The 16,150-nt window shown below is 48.0% G+C and overlaps 1 protein-coding gene across 4 annotated transcripts in view; it reads right to left on the reverse strand.

The window, feature by feature from the left end:
* Nucleotides 1-15,510, reverse strand: part of ADTRP (androgen dependent TFPI regulating protein) — a 90,357-nt gene extending 74,847 nt beyond the window's left edge. The window contains exons 1-2 of one of the 4 annotated variants that reach the window (XM_070457031.1): nt 15,080-15,509; nt 1,324-1,458 (exon numbers count right to left, since the gene is read on the reverse strand). In XM_070457031.1, coding sequence (XP_070313132.1) covers nt 1,324-1,458; nt 15,080-15,232 — 288 coding nt within the window. In that variant the 5' untranslated portion in view covers nt 15,233-15,509. Of the gene's footprint in view, nt 1-1,323; nt 1,459-15,079 lie in introns of all 4 variants that reach the window. The other 3 variants (XM_070457032.1, XM_070457030.1, XM_070457033.1) reach the window with 3 other exon arrangements.
* Nucleotides 15,511-16,150: the final 640 nt, after the last annotated feature.

The raw sequence follows: 16,150 nt of genomic DNA on the forward strand, positions 1-16,150 counted from the left end.
GAGAAACAGGATTCGCAGACCATTAAGTCATTTCATTTTGACCATGACTTCTCTCTTCTCTAAGCTTCCCCAGGAGGCCTGAAAGCAGCCAAATGGAGTAGCTAAGCCTTACACATGGCTTGCCCACTCTCTAGGTAGGTGTGGCCAGGGGAAGCAGGAAGACTGGGCTCGAGGGTGGAGGGGTTTGGGGGGGTGGATAACTGACAAGCCCCCAGGATAATCCACTAAGCTAGTTAACTGACAGTTGGATCTCTTTCTTGCTCAGAACTCTGGATTGATCTCCATCCTCTTGTACCCCTTGGCTATCTTTTCAAAGTCTCTGTCTTCCATGCTACAAAATCAATGCAGAGATGAAAAAAAAAAACAAAAAACTATTAATCTTCTGATCGTCCTATCTCCTTAAATTCCAAAGGCTCAATTTCTAAGTCTTAAAAAAAAAAAAAAGAATAAACTCCATTGTTAAGCAACTTGGTCTTTAGAAGATTTTGGTGGGTGGAGGAGGAGGTGTCCTGCAAAGTAAGATTGGAATGCTAGTACTTGCTCTGCTATCTGAGACCTTATTAGTGCTTGGAGAGTTTCATTCTGGATTTAAGTTTAAAGTCTCAATACTGTAGGAAGCAGGACGATGACAGGTGGAAGGAGATAGTCATTTTTCATTACAGGCCCTGCTGGGCTGCTGGTGTGCCTGGCTTCAGTTTGTTTTCATTCTAACTAATGAGTGAAATTGTGGGTGAGTTGTAGAAATGTGGACAGTACCAGCTACAACTGTCCCTTGCATATGTCTTGCATTTTCCCAATGTCCATTCATTCAACAAAATGCATGAGGCACCACCCACTGTGGGTCCCACCCCAGGTATTTCAGACAGTCTCTCTCCTCTCAAAATGTCAACTTTGAAAGGTTTCATACCTTTTTTAGAAAAATGGTTTCCAATTGCAAAAGTAACAAATGCTTATTGTTCAAGTGAAACCAGATGTATGAAAGGCAAGTTACTCATCTCCTTCTTTAGCACCCTCCATTCCCATCATCCCAATGGAACCAAGGTTATCTTGGTTGTATTTTGGTTAAGAAAGGTCCTTTAGAATTCCCTGCCCGACAGTAATAAGGATCTCATATCAAACATTCACAAAGATACAAACGCTAATGATAAATCTTGGCAGTGATGTGTCTTATTTCCCCAAGACATTGGGCAGTGCAATGCAGTCCTTGGGCCATTTATGCAAATGCGGTTGCCATGGATTACAGTAAAGGGCTCCTGCTGCCTAGGAGAAGCCTTGGTCCGTATGACGTGAGCATTATATCACCTGCGTATCTTTGTAACTTACTGTGGATATCGGAAAAGCCAGTGTGGTGAAAAGCAGGTCTCTGAAGGCTGTTACGAACTTAATGTCTTTTTTCCCTTTGGTTCTTTTCAGCACATCTTCCAGGCAGGCCACCCCGAAGAAAATGGCCTGCAAGAGCTAAATTCATTACAACAAATGAGCACATTTTCATTTCCTTTAATTAATACATTCTTCACTGACGTGAAGCGCCATCCCTCTGGGAGCAGGGTCGATTTGAGAAGCAGGGGGCTGCTGGCTCTTCTGGTTGGGAGCCAAGTGGAAGGCTGGTCTCTCAGCTCAGTGGGCCCTGACCTTGCTCACTAAAACGGATTGTGTAAAGTTGTTTAGGGGATAATAATGTGTACTGTAGTTAGCGTAATGGACTTGAGCGAAAATGGAAACAGAATAGAGTCAGCTTAACAGGAAAATGTAATGAGATAGATACCCTGGCTGCACAGAGGAGGGGAAACCAAATAAACAGCACAAGGGCACAGCACCAGATTCAGTGATGGCTGTATTCTGGCTCCTTCCTAGGAAGAACACCGCTCTAAATGCCTGGTGTTGCAATCTCGTTAGAGAAGCCAGAACCAGGGCCAAGAGCACCAGGAAGGAGCTCTGTGCTCCCCCAGGGGAGACCCACACATCGGCATCTTGCCTGTCTGAGGAAGAAGCCAGTGCCCCCTCCCCGCCTCACTAAGAGGGGGCTGATTCATGTGAATGTCTGACAAAACCACTACAATATCGTAAAGTAATTAGCCTCCAATTAAAATAAATAAACTTTAAAAAAATTAAAAGAAAAAGAAAATTAAAAAAAAAAAGAGGGGGAATCTGAAGGCTTTGCAGAGACTATCTGTTTGAGGGAGTGATTTCAATCCATGGGGCTAGATACATGGTGGGCTCGGGTAACCTCTGAGTACCCTGAGGGCCTTGATGGTAAGACAGAAGCAGGCTGGTGCAGAGCACCAGTTTGAGCACCCCAAGTAATAGTGAAAGTTCCCACTGGCTATCTGTTTCACATACGGCGGTGTGTGTGCTTCCCCGCTGCCCTCCCTGTTCGTCTCACCCTCTCCTTCCTCCCCCTGCCCGTCTATGTAAGTCTGTTCTCCTGCCTTCGAGGGGAAGGGTGGGAGGTGGGAGGGAGGTTCATGAGGGCGGGGACATATGTACACCTACGGCGAATTCAGGCTGATGTCTGGCAGTGAAAGTGAAAGTGTCAGTCGCTCAGTCGTGTCTGACTCTTTGCGGCCCTTGGGACTGTAGCCCACCAGGATCCTCTGCTTACAGAACCATCCCAGCAAGAATACTGGAGTGGGTTGCCATTCCCTTCTTCAGGGGATCCTCCTGGCCCAGGGATCAAACCTGAGTCTCCTGCATTGAAGGCATATTCTTTACCATTTGAGCCACCAGGGAAGCCCTCCCTGATGTATGACAGAAATGAAACCAATATTGTAAAGCAATTATCCTTCAATTAAAAATATATATATTTTTTTAAAGAAGCAGGGCCGTTTTCGAGGACATAGATCACAGTTGGAGCAGACTCTGTCCGTTCTCACAATTTGCCACAAACCCACAGCTTCTGAAAAGTGTCATGACAGTATAGAATAGGAGCTGGCTTTGAGTTATTGCCTCAGAATCCATCCTGTTCTTCAAGAGCTCTGATTGGTACGGAAGGAACAGCCTGGACTCTGCTCCAAGTCTGAGTCAGGCAAGTTCTGGTACCTGGGCAGTTGGACTAATGATCAACCACGTCGGTGGCTGGAAATCAACCTCTGTGTCCGGAACCCTAGAAGACCTCTAGCCGAGCTGACTTCCTGCCACTCCTCGGGCAGACGGGGTGAGCAGGAGAGGATGCTGGGGGAAGAGGCCAGGGATGCTCCCACCTGGGTCCTCAGACCTGCAGCCCCCCCGGCCTGTTAGAAATGTGGGTGCTCAGCCCCTCCCCACCCTACCCCCAGCCTGCAGAATCAGAGACTCTGGGGACAGGGCCCAGGAACTAGTTTTCTAATAAACTCTTCAGGTGATCTTTGTAAAGGCTTAGCTTCTAGAACCACTGGATTAGACACAAATTTATCATTTACAAATCTTACTGACTACTCAAAACTATGATAGCTGATTTGGGGGGTAATAGTTGACTTTTATTGATTTCCTGCTTTATGCCAGGCACTGATTGAAGCTTTCAATTTCTTGTAAAAAACCCTATGAGGTAAGTAGTATTATTACTCTCTGCATCCCATTTTACAGATGAGAAAACAGGCTGAACAAACTTGCCTGAAGTCTCATGGTTGATAAATATCAAGGCCAGGAAACCCAAAGTTTGTTTTCCGCCAGACTTTACAACCAACAAACATACAAACCATGTGTCAGTTTTCTAAGAACAAAGATGAAAGCACTGTGGGAGCTCAGAACAGAGACCGCTATCTCCAGGTGGGAGAATTAAAAATGACTTCAAAAAATACCAAAGTCTGATTCTCAGCCCCCAAAGATTCTAATGTGATGAGTCTGGGGGTGCAACCTAGTCTCTCGCGTGATTCTAATCAGAGTAGCCAAAGTTGAGAATCACTTGTCTAGAGGAACTTGCTTTTGCAAATGCAGACCTGGAGGTCTCCAGGGAGACAGGGCTGCGGAGATGCAGAAAGTGAAGCTCCACGGTGGAATGAGGTTTCTGAAGAGACAACAGAGGGAAGAGGAGAGAAGTGGGCTGCAAAGGCTAAGGAAACGCCCTCTTCTAAGGGGCTGGAGGGGCCACAAAGTAGCCAAGAGTGATCAGATGGTAGAAAAGCAGGAACATGCAAGAACCCCTATCTGACACTGAGGAGGAAGCTTGAAGCCAGAAGGGGTCCTTCCAGCGAGGGTGGGTGTGCGACAAAGCGTGGGAAGTCACTTCAGTCATGTCTGACTCTTTGCACCGCTATGGACCCTAGCCCACCAGGCTCCTCTGTCCATGGGGTTCTCCAGGCAAGAATACTGGAGTGGGTTGCCATGTCCTCCTCCAGGGGGATCTTCCCCACCCAGGGATCAAACCTGTGTCTCTTTAAGTCTCCTGCGTTGGCAGGCAAGTTCTTTACCACTAGCACCCCCGTGGGCAACAGTTTTAAAGGCCACAGAGCGGCTGCCACCCCCCTGTACTTATTCACTCCTGCTGTTTGGCCCTTGCAGGGCTGCAGAAGCGGGGGGCAGCCTCTGCCTGCGGAAGCTGGCCGCGGGGGCCTGTCCCTCCTTCTTCCCCAGCGGCCTTCAGCTCGCCCCCCACCCCCCCCTCCCCCCCGAGGACAGCGCAGGCAGCTGCTGGAGTCGCGGAGGGCCGGCGTGGGGCCTGGGCCCCGGTGAGGAGGCCTGCACCGTCCTGTCAGCACGGCAATTCATCACGCGCTGAGCGCGGAGCGGCTGCCAGGCTTTCCCTCCTCCGGGAGAGCGGCCTCCGCCCAGCACGTGAAGTCCATGTGACCACTTTCCGCAGCGGGACCTTCCTCGTGTCATCCCACGTCAGGCGCGTCCTGACTTTCTCTTGCCTTTTCCTGGTTGCGGAACGTGGAAACTGGGCTCTCACCGGCTCTTACTCACAGTCTCCGGGGCTTCTCCTTCTCCGACACAGCTTGAGGCCATGCCACAAACCCGCCAACCCCTTCTCCCTCTCCCCTCAGCTCGCAGGCGGGCGCTGCCTTGGAGAGATGCCCACTGTGGACGTGAGGCAGCCTTGTCTCCACTGATCTCCACCCGCAGTGATGTGCCACCGTCTGCGTTAACAAGGAATCTCTAAGGGGCCCTTGCGGAGGAGCCCAGGAGGCAGGCGAGAGGTGGATGCCAAGAGAGATAAATAAGGGAGAACGAGGGCTTGAGGGTTTCCCAGGTAGCCCTAAAGGTAAGGAAAGTGAAAGTCACTCAGTTGTGTCTGACTCTTTGCCACCCTGTGGACTATACAGTCCATTGAATTCTTCAGGCCAGAATACTGGAGTGGGAAGCCATTCCCTTCTCCAGGGGATCTACCCAACCCAGGGATTGAACCCAGGTCTCCTGCATTGCAGGTGGATTCTTTACCACCTGAGCTATCAGGGAAACCCTCAAAGGTAAAGAACCTGCCTGCCAATGCAGGAAGCATGAGAGACACGCATTTGATCCCTGAGTTGGGAAGATCCCCTGGAGGAGGGCATCGCTACCCACTCCAGTATTCCAGCCAGAGAATCCCATGGAGAGACTGGTGGCTGCAGTCCACAGGCTCGCAGAGTTGGACCGGAGAGAAGTGACTGAGCACACACACTGGGCCTGGAGGATGCCCACAGCAGAGCTGGGAGCGAGGAGAGGGAGGCTTCACGGAGGGCCTCAGGCCAGGTTTGAATCAGCTCGCAAAATGGGACACTGGTCTGCTCATTCTCGAAGGACGATACAGTGGAATGTTGAGAAGACACTCACAGAAAGAATAGTCAACGGGGAACACGGCAGCTGTTACGGACTGAGCCGTGCCCACCCCCCCACCCAAATGCACATGTTGAAGTTATAACCCTCAGTACCTCAGAAAGGGGCTGTGTTTGGACGCAGGGCCTTTAAAGAGCTGATGAAGTTAAAATGAGGACGGTAGGGTGGACCCTAACCTACTAGGACCAGTGTCCTTATGAGAAGAGGAGATAAGGACACAGAGCCACACAGAGGGCAGGGCACGTGAAGAGGGGGAGACACAGCCGTCTGCAAGCCAAGGAGAGAGGCTGGTAGAAGCAACCCCGCTAACACCGTGGTCGTGGACCTCTGGCCTCCAGAGCTCTGAGGAAACTGCTGTTCAAGGACCCCAGCCTGTAGCGGGCTGTTATAGCAGCAGATTAATACAGTAGCTTTCAAAGAAGATAGAACAACCGGCCACCTTTTATGGCTGTCACAACAAAACTACTGTTGTTTACATTCCTCAACGATTTCAGCTCCTCAGAAAAGCAGAGCTCATGGTATCTTCTCAGTCAGGGTTTACTTCAGGGTTGCTGCCCTCTGGTTTATCCTTTCTTCCCTAATTCCATTGGTTTTTTGGTTCCTTCTCCCAAAATGCTGCTGATCTAAGTTTGTCCGCAGTCTTCCATTTTTGTTGCTAGCTGACAAACTTACCACCTGGGAGAGCTTAATTTACATTTTTTTATAACTAGTGCAATTTAAGAAACCACAGCTAAAGGATATTCCGTTTTTACATTTGTACGTCTTCACAAGATTCACAGAAATCTTGAGAGCACAGAAGCTTATTAACCTTTCTAAGCCATCAAGTTTATTTTCCTTGCTTTAAGCCAGAACCCTCTTAACCTATCCCAGGAAATGAGAATTGCTTCATTTAAAAATAATTCCACAGAGGGAGATTCCACAAGTTTCCTGAGCAAGACGTTACAGCTCTGATTGAATGAGTCAAGTAATACAACGCCCAGCTCAGCGCTCCCTGCCTGACTCAGGCCGGGACTTTTCCCAGGTCTCGCCTTCAGAATGATGCAACACTTGCATTGGAGATTAATCCAGAGTAAAGCAGCAAATGGGGACTAGTCGTGAGGAGTTTTATTAATATATAACTGTGGTGGTCAGGGTGGTGGCGCTTGGGGCAAGTAGAGGAAGCCTTTGCCAGATGGATCTGAATTGGGGCTTTCCCGGAGATCCAGCTGTGAAGACCCTGCATTCCCCATGTTGGTGGCACAGGTTCAGTCCCTGGTCAGGAAATTAAGATCCCACATACTGTGGGATGCAGCCCATATATATATGTGTCTCTGTGTGTGTGTGTGTATACATATATGTATATGTATGGTGTGTATTACATGTAATATGCTATTTCAGTCATCATTTATGTGCATTTAGCTTAGGAAACAGATAAAAGAATGAGATTAAAAAAATACATGGAAAAAGAAATGATATGAACACAAGAAACAAAGAGAAGGAATTAAGAACGTTGAGGGACAGGTTGGAAGATATATTTGTCAGAGTACTTGGCCCGTGTTGTGCAGCTGATCACAGCTGGCTTCCGTGTAGGGGCAGGATGGCCGTGGGGTAGACCGTCTTACCAGTGGGATGGGCTTCTCTAGAAAGTTGCTCTTACCGGTGGGAGTCATGTTTTAATCATTTATTCGGGCAGCCAACATTCACAGAATGTCTGTTAGGTGCCAGAAATCAGACATGATACAGACCAGGCAGGCTCTCCGTTAATACGTCTTTATTAGGAAGAAGAAGAAAGAGGCGGCAGAGAAGGAACCTTTTCTGTACATTGCCTCTTTCACATTTTGTGGGTCGGGCTCCTCGAGAAACAGAATCTGCGATGCTGAGAGCTACCTGCTGAGTGTTCAAAGAGCAGGGCTCTCGGAGCATCCGAGAGAGGGAGGGAGCCAGGAGAGCCGGAAGGGCAGTGCAGCTGCCCGCCATCAGCTGCTCTCGAACTCCGGGAAGGAGCTCTGGAGCTCGCTCTGCCTTCAGAGTTGTCCTGGGGCCCAGCCTCTGGAGCCCAGGTCTGCCGGTCACTGGCCTTAAGCCCTGGTCCCGGCGGCTCCCTTCTGCCGAGGACAGCTGTGGGACAGGCGCTCGCCTGTGAGGCATCAGCAGCCAACCCTCCTCCCAGGAGCTGGGGCCTGAGTACCTTGAGGCTGGGGAGAGCGGGTGTCCATGTGCACACCACACAGCCGCTATGTAGGAGGCTCAGAGAAGGGAGGTGACTCACTGAGGAGCACAGCGCAAGTGAGGGGTACCCAGGAAGCCAGGCCTTCCTTCAGCCACTGGTCTTCATGCTGTGCAGGCTGAACCTACCAAGAGGCTGTGGCTACTCAATACATTGCAGTTCTTTTATTTGGGTGCTGGTGCGGACTCTCCCCTCCTATCAGCCCTCATTCTTTCCACTCTCTGAGAGGTAAAAGCAGCGATCTCAAGCATTTTGGGGAATAGACAGTTAACTGTATTTCTGACTCTGTTGAGCTTGAGAGTGAATATATCAGTCTGATGCTGGAAATCAGAGGTTGGTCCCCAGTATGGAAGTGGGCTCTGCATATAAATGAATCCTTGTCTTCTGACTGTTCATGGACTACCTTGGACTTCGGATGATGAAATGTCCCCAAGCATCTCTCTTCCCCTGGCCCTGCTCTGCCATCCCCGAGGACCTACGCATTGAAGTTGCTGTTGTCATCCTGAGAGCTTGAGAGCAAAAGTGAAAGTAGCTCAATCATGTCTCTTTGTGACGCCATGGACTATAGCCCACCAGGCTCCTCTGTCCATGGGGTTCTCCAGGCAAGAATACTGGAGTGGATTGCCATTTCCTCCTCCAGGGGTTCTTCCTGACCCAGGGATCAAACCTGGGTCTTCTGCATTGGCAGGCAGATTCTTTACCATCTGAGCCACCAAGGAAGCCAAAGAGCCAGAGAGCTTGATGATACTCGAGGCAGAGCTGCCTGACTTGGGCAATTTTATACGAAGAGCGGAGGGAAATGTCAGTGCCTCTGTTGGTGAAGTGAGGCGAGGGAAACAGGGAGGGGCTCGTCCAAAATCTCCCCTGGAGATCCCAATTATGAGGCACCACCTCCAACCACGTTTCAGAAGGAAGTTTATTTTTAAAAAGAGGAAAATCCAGCAAACTCTATGAATTCTGCAAGCCAGTTTAAATTGTAGCTGGAAATTCCCTCTATCTCCTCTCCCCAGCTTGCATTCCCTGCGGAATAGAGGACGCCCCTGGATGGAAGTGGAGCGGATGGAGAAGAGGGAATGTAATATTTGTGGAAGATCCAGGCTCTGGAAGCCTCGCCAACAGGAGCCCCCGGAGGGTGTCCGACAGCACTGCCTGGTGTCCACGCCCAGCTTCTGGGAGCTTTCCCATTCGGTCGGATTCACTGCCCTCTCCTTAAGCCTTCAGACTCTCCCCTAGGGCGCCCCCCACCCCAGTCCCTTGAGCATCCACTGGGCAGCAATTATGTAGAGAAAGCAGTGACTCCACTGTGGGCCTCCGCCAGCTGGGAAGGTGGAGCACGAAGCCCGTGGAGGCAGATACTTGAGCGATGAGGCAGGTAGGTGACCCTAGCCTGAATCCATGACCCGCCACCCCTGGTGCTCAGGGGAGGGACTGATGTCCCACAAAGCCCCCTCCCGTGCTCTAGCTGAGATGACTGGGAACTCACCTCACTCTCCCGTCTTCTCATCCCACTGTCCACTGCTTAACACCATTCTGGGCGCTTCCCTCATGTCAGGGCCTTTGTCCCTCACAGTCAGCCTGTGGCTAAGCACTATTTTTATTTCTGTCTGACAGATTTGGAAGTAAAAGACAAAGAAATACCCAGCCCGGGCTCAGGACTGCTAGAACGGAGGAACCACCCACAGATTCCATGATCCTGGAGCTCATGCAGACAACCACTAGGCTACCCTGCCTTCCCTCTACACGGAGAATTGGCTGCCTCTTCCCTGGGGTCGGTTTACTCCCTCGGAGACTCACATCTCTCTCCTTCCTCTCCTCTCCTTAGGTCACTGGTCATGGGGACCAGTTCTCTGTGGAATCCCCACAAATCACCTCACGGCCCAGGCATCAATCCTTTGAATCCCCTGAGGTGGCCTCAGAAAGAAATGGGACACTCCTAGAATGCTGACTTGTATTAAGTTGGACTTTGTCCTCAGGGTCCATAATAGATTTTCAGCCCACTAGAAATTAAGGCTGTCTAAAGGAGTGCATGCATGCTAAGTTGCTTCAATCCTGTCTGACTCTTTGCGACCGCATGGACTGTAGCCCACCAGGCTCCTCTGTCCATGGGATTCTCCAGGCAAGAACACTGGAGTGGGCTGCCATGCCCTGCTCCAGGGGATCTTCCTGACCCAGGGATTGAACCCGCATCTCTCATGTCTCCTGAATTGGCAGGCAGTTCTTTACCACTAAGAAGCCACTGGGAAGCCTCATTTAAAGGGGAAGGGTGTAAATTTCCTGGAAGCAGGATGGGGTACTGACTTCAGTAAATTTACGTAAAATAGATTCAAGAGTGTTATAGTAAGTTATGAGACCTCCGTGACTTTATAAATGCAACCATTAGTTAATTAGTCATTTGCTAACACTAATCGTTAGGAAACACAATCCTTTAAGGCCTCAAGAACTAGAAATTTTAAGGCCCATTATTTCACGTGAAGTCACATACTTGAAGTCTGACCTTAAATTAATCCTCTAAAACATATTCAACCCCTCTTTATCAATTGGAAAATGCTTCATTAAGTCACACTTTTAAGATGACACCTAACAAAAATGAAGCAGCCACAGGTCAGCCCCTCTCTGCCCATTTGAAGGGCCTGAAGCTGTCTTAAGAGTGTACTGCTCAGGAATGCAGAAAAGTCTGAGGTCAAGTCCAGTCAATATACAAACACACTGAGTTTTTATAACGGGGATAATCTGTGCCCATCACTATACCAAATACGATATAGAATCATAGAATGTTAGGGCTGGTGAAGACTTCAGAGATCAAACGCCTGTTCTAGAGCTATTTACAAATTGATTGAAATGTTAAGAATCACATGTGGGTGGAGACGTGCAAACAATACATAAATAAGCAGAGACTAACAGATGCTGGAAAAACTCAGGGAAAGGAAAAAACAAATCTGGAAAAAACAAAGTGACTCAGCAGAGATTTTTAAGGAGGATCTGAGATTTCAGGTGGTCTGGGAAAGCAGCAACGTGGTGGAGAAGCAGGTGGGCCTTTCGTTCAAGTATGGTGTGACTGTGGATAGAGCAGTGACTGCAGAAAGCCTGGGAACCAACACTGGAGAAGACACAGGGCTTCCTGGAGAATGGACCAGCCTTACTAGGGAGGGGAGCGCCAGAAAGAGAGCGAAGTAGGCAGGTGAGCTCCTAGATCAGGACTTTTGATTGATCCTGTGAGGTGGGAGGGAGCCACTCTAGTTTCTTGAATAGCTGACCACACTTCTCAATCAGGCTCACGATGTTGGAAACAAAATAAAACCAAAACCATTTGTCGGGAAGATTAATCTGAAATCTGAGTGATGGATGGTTGGACTGATAGTGAGAAGACAGTGAAGAGATGATCTGGTCACCAATTAATAAGCGCCTACAGTGAGAGGGCAGAGAAGGCAATGGCACCCCCCTCCAGGACTCTCGCCTGGAAAATCTCATGGACGGAGGAGCCTGGTGGGCTGCAGTCCATGGGGTCACGAAGAGTTGGACACGACTGAGCGCCTTCACTTTCCCTTTTCACTTGCATGCATTGGAGAAGGAAATGGCAACCTGCTCCAGTGTTCTTGCCTGGAGAATCCCAGGGACGAGGGAGCCTGGTGGGCTGCCGTCTATGGGGTCGCACAGAGTCGGACACGACTGAGGCGACTTAGCAGCAGCAGCAGCAGTGAGAGGGGCGACACGACTCGGGAAGAAGGGGAGCCCCTGGCAAGAGGCACAACATAGGATTTGGTGGCTCATTACTCATATGTGGCTCAAACATGAAGTCACATATTTAAAATCTGACCTTAAATTAATCCTCTAAAAACATTTTTAACCCATCTTTATCAATTGGAAAATGCTTCATGAAGTTACACTTTCAAGATGACACCTAATAAAAAGGAAACAGCCACAGGTCAGCCCCTCTCTGCCCATTTCAAAGGGCCCAAAGATGTCCAAAGAGACTACACTGTTCAGGAATGCAGAAAAGTCTTCCTTTCTCCATTCTTAGAAATGTGATGGCTCTGGGACATGTAACTGAGCTAGAAGTCAGTAAGCTGGTTTGAGGGAGTAGGTGATGAATCCGCTCTTAGCCACGCTTAGAGTGAAAGCTGAGTGCCGAAGAATTGATGCTTTTGAACTGTGGTGTTGGAGAAGACTCTTGAGAGTCCCTTGAGTGCAAGGAGATCCAACCAGTCCATCCTAAAGGAAATCAGTCCTGAATGTTCATTGGAAGGACTGATGCTGAAGCTGAAACTCCAATACTTTGGCTACCTGATGTGAAGAACTGACTCATTTGAAAAGACCCTGATGCTGGGAAAGACTGAAGGCAGGAGGAGAAGGGGACGATGGAGGATGAGATGGTTGGATGGCATCACGGACTCAATGGACATGAGTCTGAGTAAGCTCCGGGAGTTGGTGATGGACAGGGAGGCCTGGCATGCTGCAGTCCATGGGGCACAAAGAGTTGGACATGACTGAGCGACAGAACTTAACTGAGAGTGAGATCGGACAGCCAAACTAGAATTTAGATTTGATTAGATCATCAGTGCTGGCTGACCCTGCTCCCTTTACATTGACCATTCTTAATATAAAGCAAATAGATACAGAAAGCTGAGACTTCTGCTGTATTATTCTAATTCCACAAAATCATTTCTTGTTATTGTTTTCTGTTTACTTGTTTTCATAAAATTCTATGATGGAAACAGGCAGTCACTTTGCCATTTTTCAAGCACGGTAGAGCTCTACTCAGGCTTCCCAGGTGGCACCAGCGGTAAAGAACCCTCCTGCAATGCAGGAGACAAGGGTTTGATCCCTGGGTCGGGAAGATCCCCTGGATGGGGGCATGGCAACCCACTCCAGCACTCTTGCCTGGAGAGTCCCATGGACAGAGGAGCCTGGTGGGCTACAGTCCATAGGTTTGCAAAGAGTTGGACTTGACTGAATCGACTTAGCATGCACACAGAGCTCAAATCTCAAATTTCAGATCTCAAAGTCAGATTACCAGTGAGGAGGGACCTGAAATTCCAGGTCTCTGTGAACTGAGCTTTCTGAATTTCCTCTCCTTAGCATTACAGAGAGTCATTTTTTTTTCCTTACCATGCATTACTTCTGCCTGGATTATGATACCAAAGAATTGGAATCAGATACTTATATTGCACCCTACATTTAGGTTAAAAAATTTCAAAACTTAAATTAGCATCCCCAAAGGATACAGCATTCTTAGCTTTTAACTCTAAAAATAATTTTACATATTCCCCAAATGTTTTTTAGAAATCTATTTTTCTCCCGTTCACTTATACTTCATCATTTCATTCATCCCATTGTGGTCAGCTGGGCTAGGAAGAGAAAAAAGGAGCAAGCGATGTGATTGGTTTGTGGATGGTTGAAAATGTGCATTTGCCATTTGGTTGGGTGATTTGTCCTTTATGATGGTGCCTGAGCCTATAAAAAAATTGAAGTGGGATCTGAACGTGGCAAAATGTATTTGCTTTTCTTAGATAAATCTGTTAGTCTGGTTGTGCTGTAAAATGGCATTAATCCTCCACTGGAAATTGCACTTCCTACGCAACATACGCCACTCTGCCTTCCCTCACAGACTTCCCCAAGCAAAGTTCAAAATCTCTTCTGCATATGCTGTCAATGTCATAATGAAACCATGAAACCATGACTTCAGTTACTCGTTTAGGCTTATCTGAAAGCACTTCAAGGTAAAATTCTTTTTTTTTTATTTTTCCCCTGAGAAGGAAGGATTTATTACCTGCAGCAAATAAGGAGAACACTGGGGATCTCTCCTCAAGTAGTGTCTCCTCAAATAGCAAAACTGGGGAAGATTTAAGCTAAGAGAATATGCATATTCATGAGGGAGCTTGAGCAGAGGAGAAACAAACATCAAATTGGGGCAAAGACGTGTGGACACCGCGGGGAAAGGAGTGGGTGGGACGAATTGAGACAGTAGCATTGAAACATATACATTATCAGTTGTCAAACAGGTAGCTAGTGGGAAGCTGCTCTATGACACAGGGAGCTCAGCCCGGAGCTCTGTGATGACCTAGAAGGGTGATACAGAGGGGAGTGGGAGGCAGGTTCAAGAGGGAGGGGACCTATGTATACATATATCTGATTCCAGAGACATGGCATCTGGTCCCATCACTTCATGGCAAATAGATGGAGAAACAGAGGAAACAATGACAGACTGTTTTGGGGGCTCCAAAATCACTGTAGATGGTGAGACTGCAGCCATGAAATAAAAAGACGCTTACTCCTTGGAAGAAAAGTTTGTGACCAACCTAGACAGCATATTAAAAAGCAGAGACATCACTTTGCCAACAAAGGTCCATCTAGTCAAGGCTATGGTTTTTCCAGTGGTCATATATGGATGTGAGAGTTGGACTGTGAAGAAAGCTGAGCGGCGAAGAATTGATGCTTTTGAACTGTGGTGTCGGAGAAGACTCTTGAGAGTCCCTTGGACTGCAAGGAGATCCAACCAGTCCATCCTAAAGGAAATCAATCCTGAATATTCATTGGAAGGACTGATGTTGAAGCTGAAACTCCAATACTTTGGCCACCTGATGCGAAGAGCTGACTCATTTGAAAAGACCCTGATGATTTGAAAGATTGAAGGCAGGAGGAGAAGGGGATGCAAGAAGATGAGATGGTTGGATAGCATCACGAACTCAATGGACATGAGTCTGAGTAAGCTCAGGAGTTGGTGATGGACAGGAAGGCCTGGCGTGCTGAAGTCCATGGGGTCACAAAGAGTGGACATGCCTGAGCGACTGGACTGACTCACTGACTGATATCTAATTTCAGCTGTTGCATGGCAGAACCCAACACAACATTGTAAAACAATCATCTTCCAGTTAAACTTTAAAAAAAAATAACAATTTTTAATAATTTTTTAAAAAAAGAGATAAGATTCTTTTAAAAAGAATTTAAAAAGCATTTCACAATTAGCCAGCACAAGAGGTAGCTATGGATAACTCCCAAAGTGGGTTTCTCAGAGCAAATTGCCAAGTAAAAGAGAATGCCCAAACTCACAAACTAGGAAGAAGAAAGATAATGGAATTTTGTACTGGATAAAAGAAAAGGCACCAATATTAGAGATAAATAGCTTGCTTCCTGATGCGTACTTACCAGATTAAGGAATGTTAGGTACTTCCATTGTCCCCCATTTAGAAAGATTTGGGATTTCCGTGGATCCTGTACTTCTTGTGAGATATAAAAGTTGAGGAAGATATACCAGCTCAAGACAAACAAGTGGTATACACACGTAGACATCCTCGTCATGGCTAGGTCTGAGCAGAGAGCTGTGAGCAGCTTCCTTCCAGAGTCCTTGTCACAGCTGAAGTCCTAGGGCAGGCCAGAGACGGAGCGCAGTAAAACACACCCCTCTGGGAAAGACAACTCCAACACAGCTGGGTTTGCTTCCCTCATAGGCTCCTGTCCTGATAAACGTGGGAGACAGGATTATTGCTGAGTCTCAGATGCCTTCATTTAGAAAACAGCAGGGAATCTGCTGCTTTGCATGTGATTTCAGCATTTAGACTTTGAAGAGGGCAGGGAGCAATGCAAGAAGTGCCCTTTGTGCTATTTGACCAGCGTGGAGCATGATTAAATGACCTCATCAGTAAGTCAAGTCTAGTGAAATACCCTCATGGCCGTATATTCTCTTTTCTACCCTTTCCTTTGGGACAGCGTGAAGACGTTGCCATAATATATCAGGAGAGAACAAGAATGAGGTTAACAGACCTGGTGGAAGAGATTATGGGTACGTTTAGCACAGAGGGGAGTAACTAGACATGGGAAGGGTGTTGTAATCTTGCTCTGAAGGTCTCTGAGGCCCTCTGAAATCTGAAATAACCTTTGATCCTCTATTGATCAGCCCCAGGGTTTTAGCTGCCTCACCACCGCCCCCACCACCAAGATTTTTATCTGTATCCTAGAGAAACAAGCGTTACTGAGAGCTGTCCCACACACTCCATTTGCAAAGGCGTATCTAGTCCCTGGGAGGGAAGAAGTAGAGCAAGAGGTCTGTAGCCAGAGAACCGGGAAGAGACGTATGGCCGTGACCCCCACATACCTGGGTTTGGACACCGCTGGAAGGGAATGAGGGTCTCTGCATTGTCTTGGAGTGGACAAAATATGCTTAGACTGGGCAAAGTTTTCAGAACAGGGCCCTGCCACAGGCCTGACAGAGGGGACCTC

The sequence above is a fragment of the Odocoileus virginianus genome, chromosome 27 (genome assembly GCF_023699985.2).
Source record: "Odocoileus virginianus isolate 20LAN1187 ecotype Illinois chromosome 27, Ovbor_1.2, whole genome shotgun sequence".
In the NCBI taxonomy this organism is placed as follows: domain Eukaryota; kingdom Metazoa; phylum Chordata; class Mammalia; order Artiodactyla; family Cervidae; genus Odocoileus; species Odocoileus virginianus.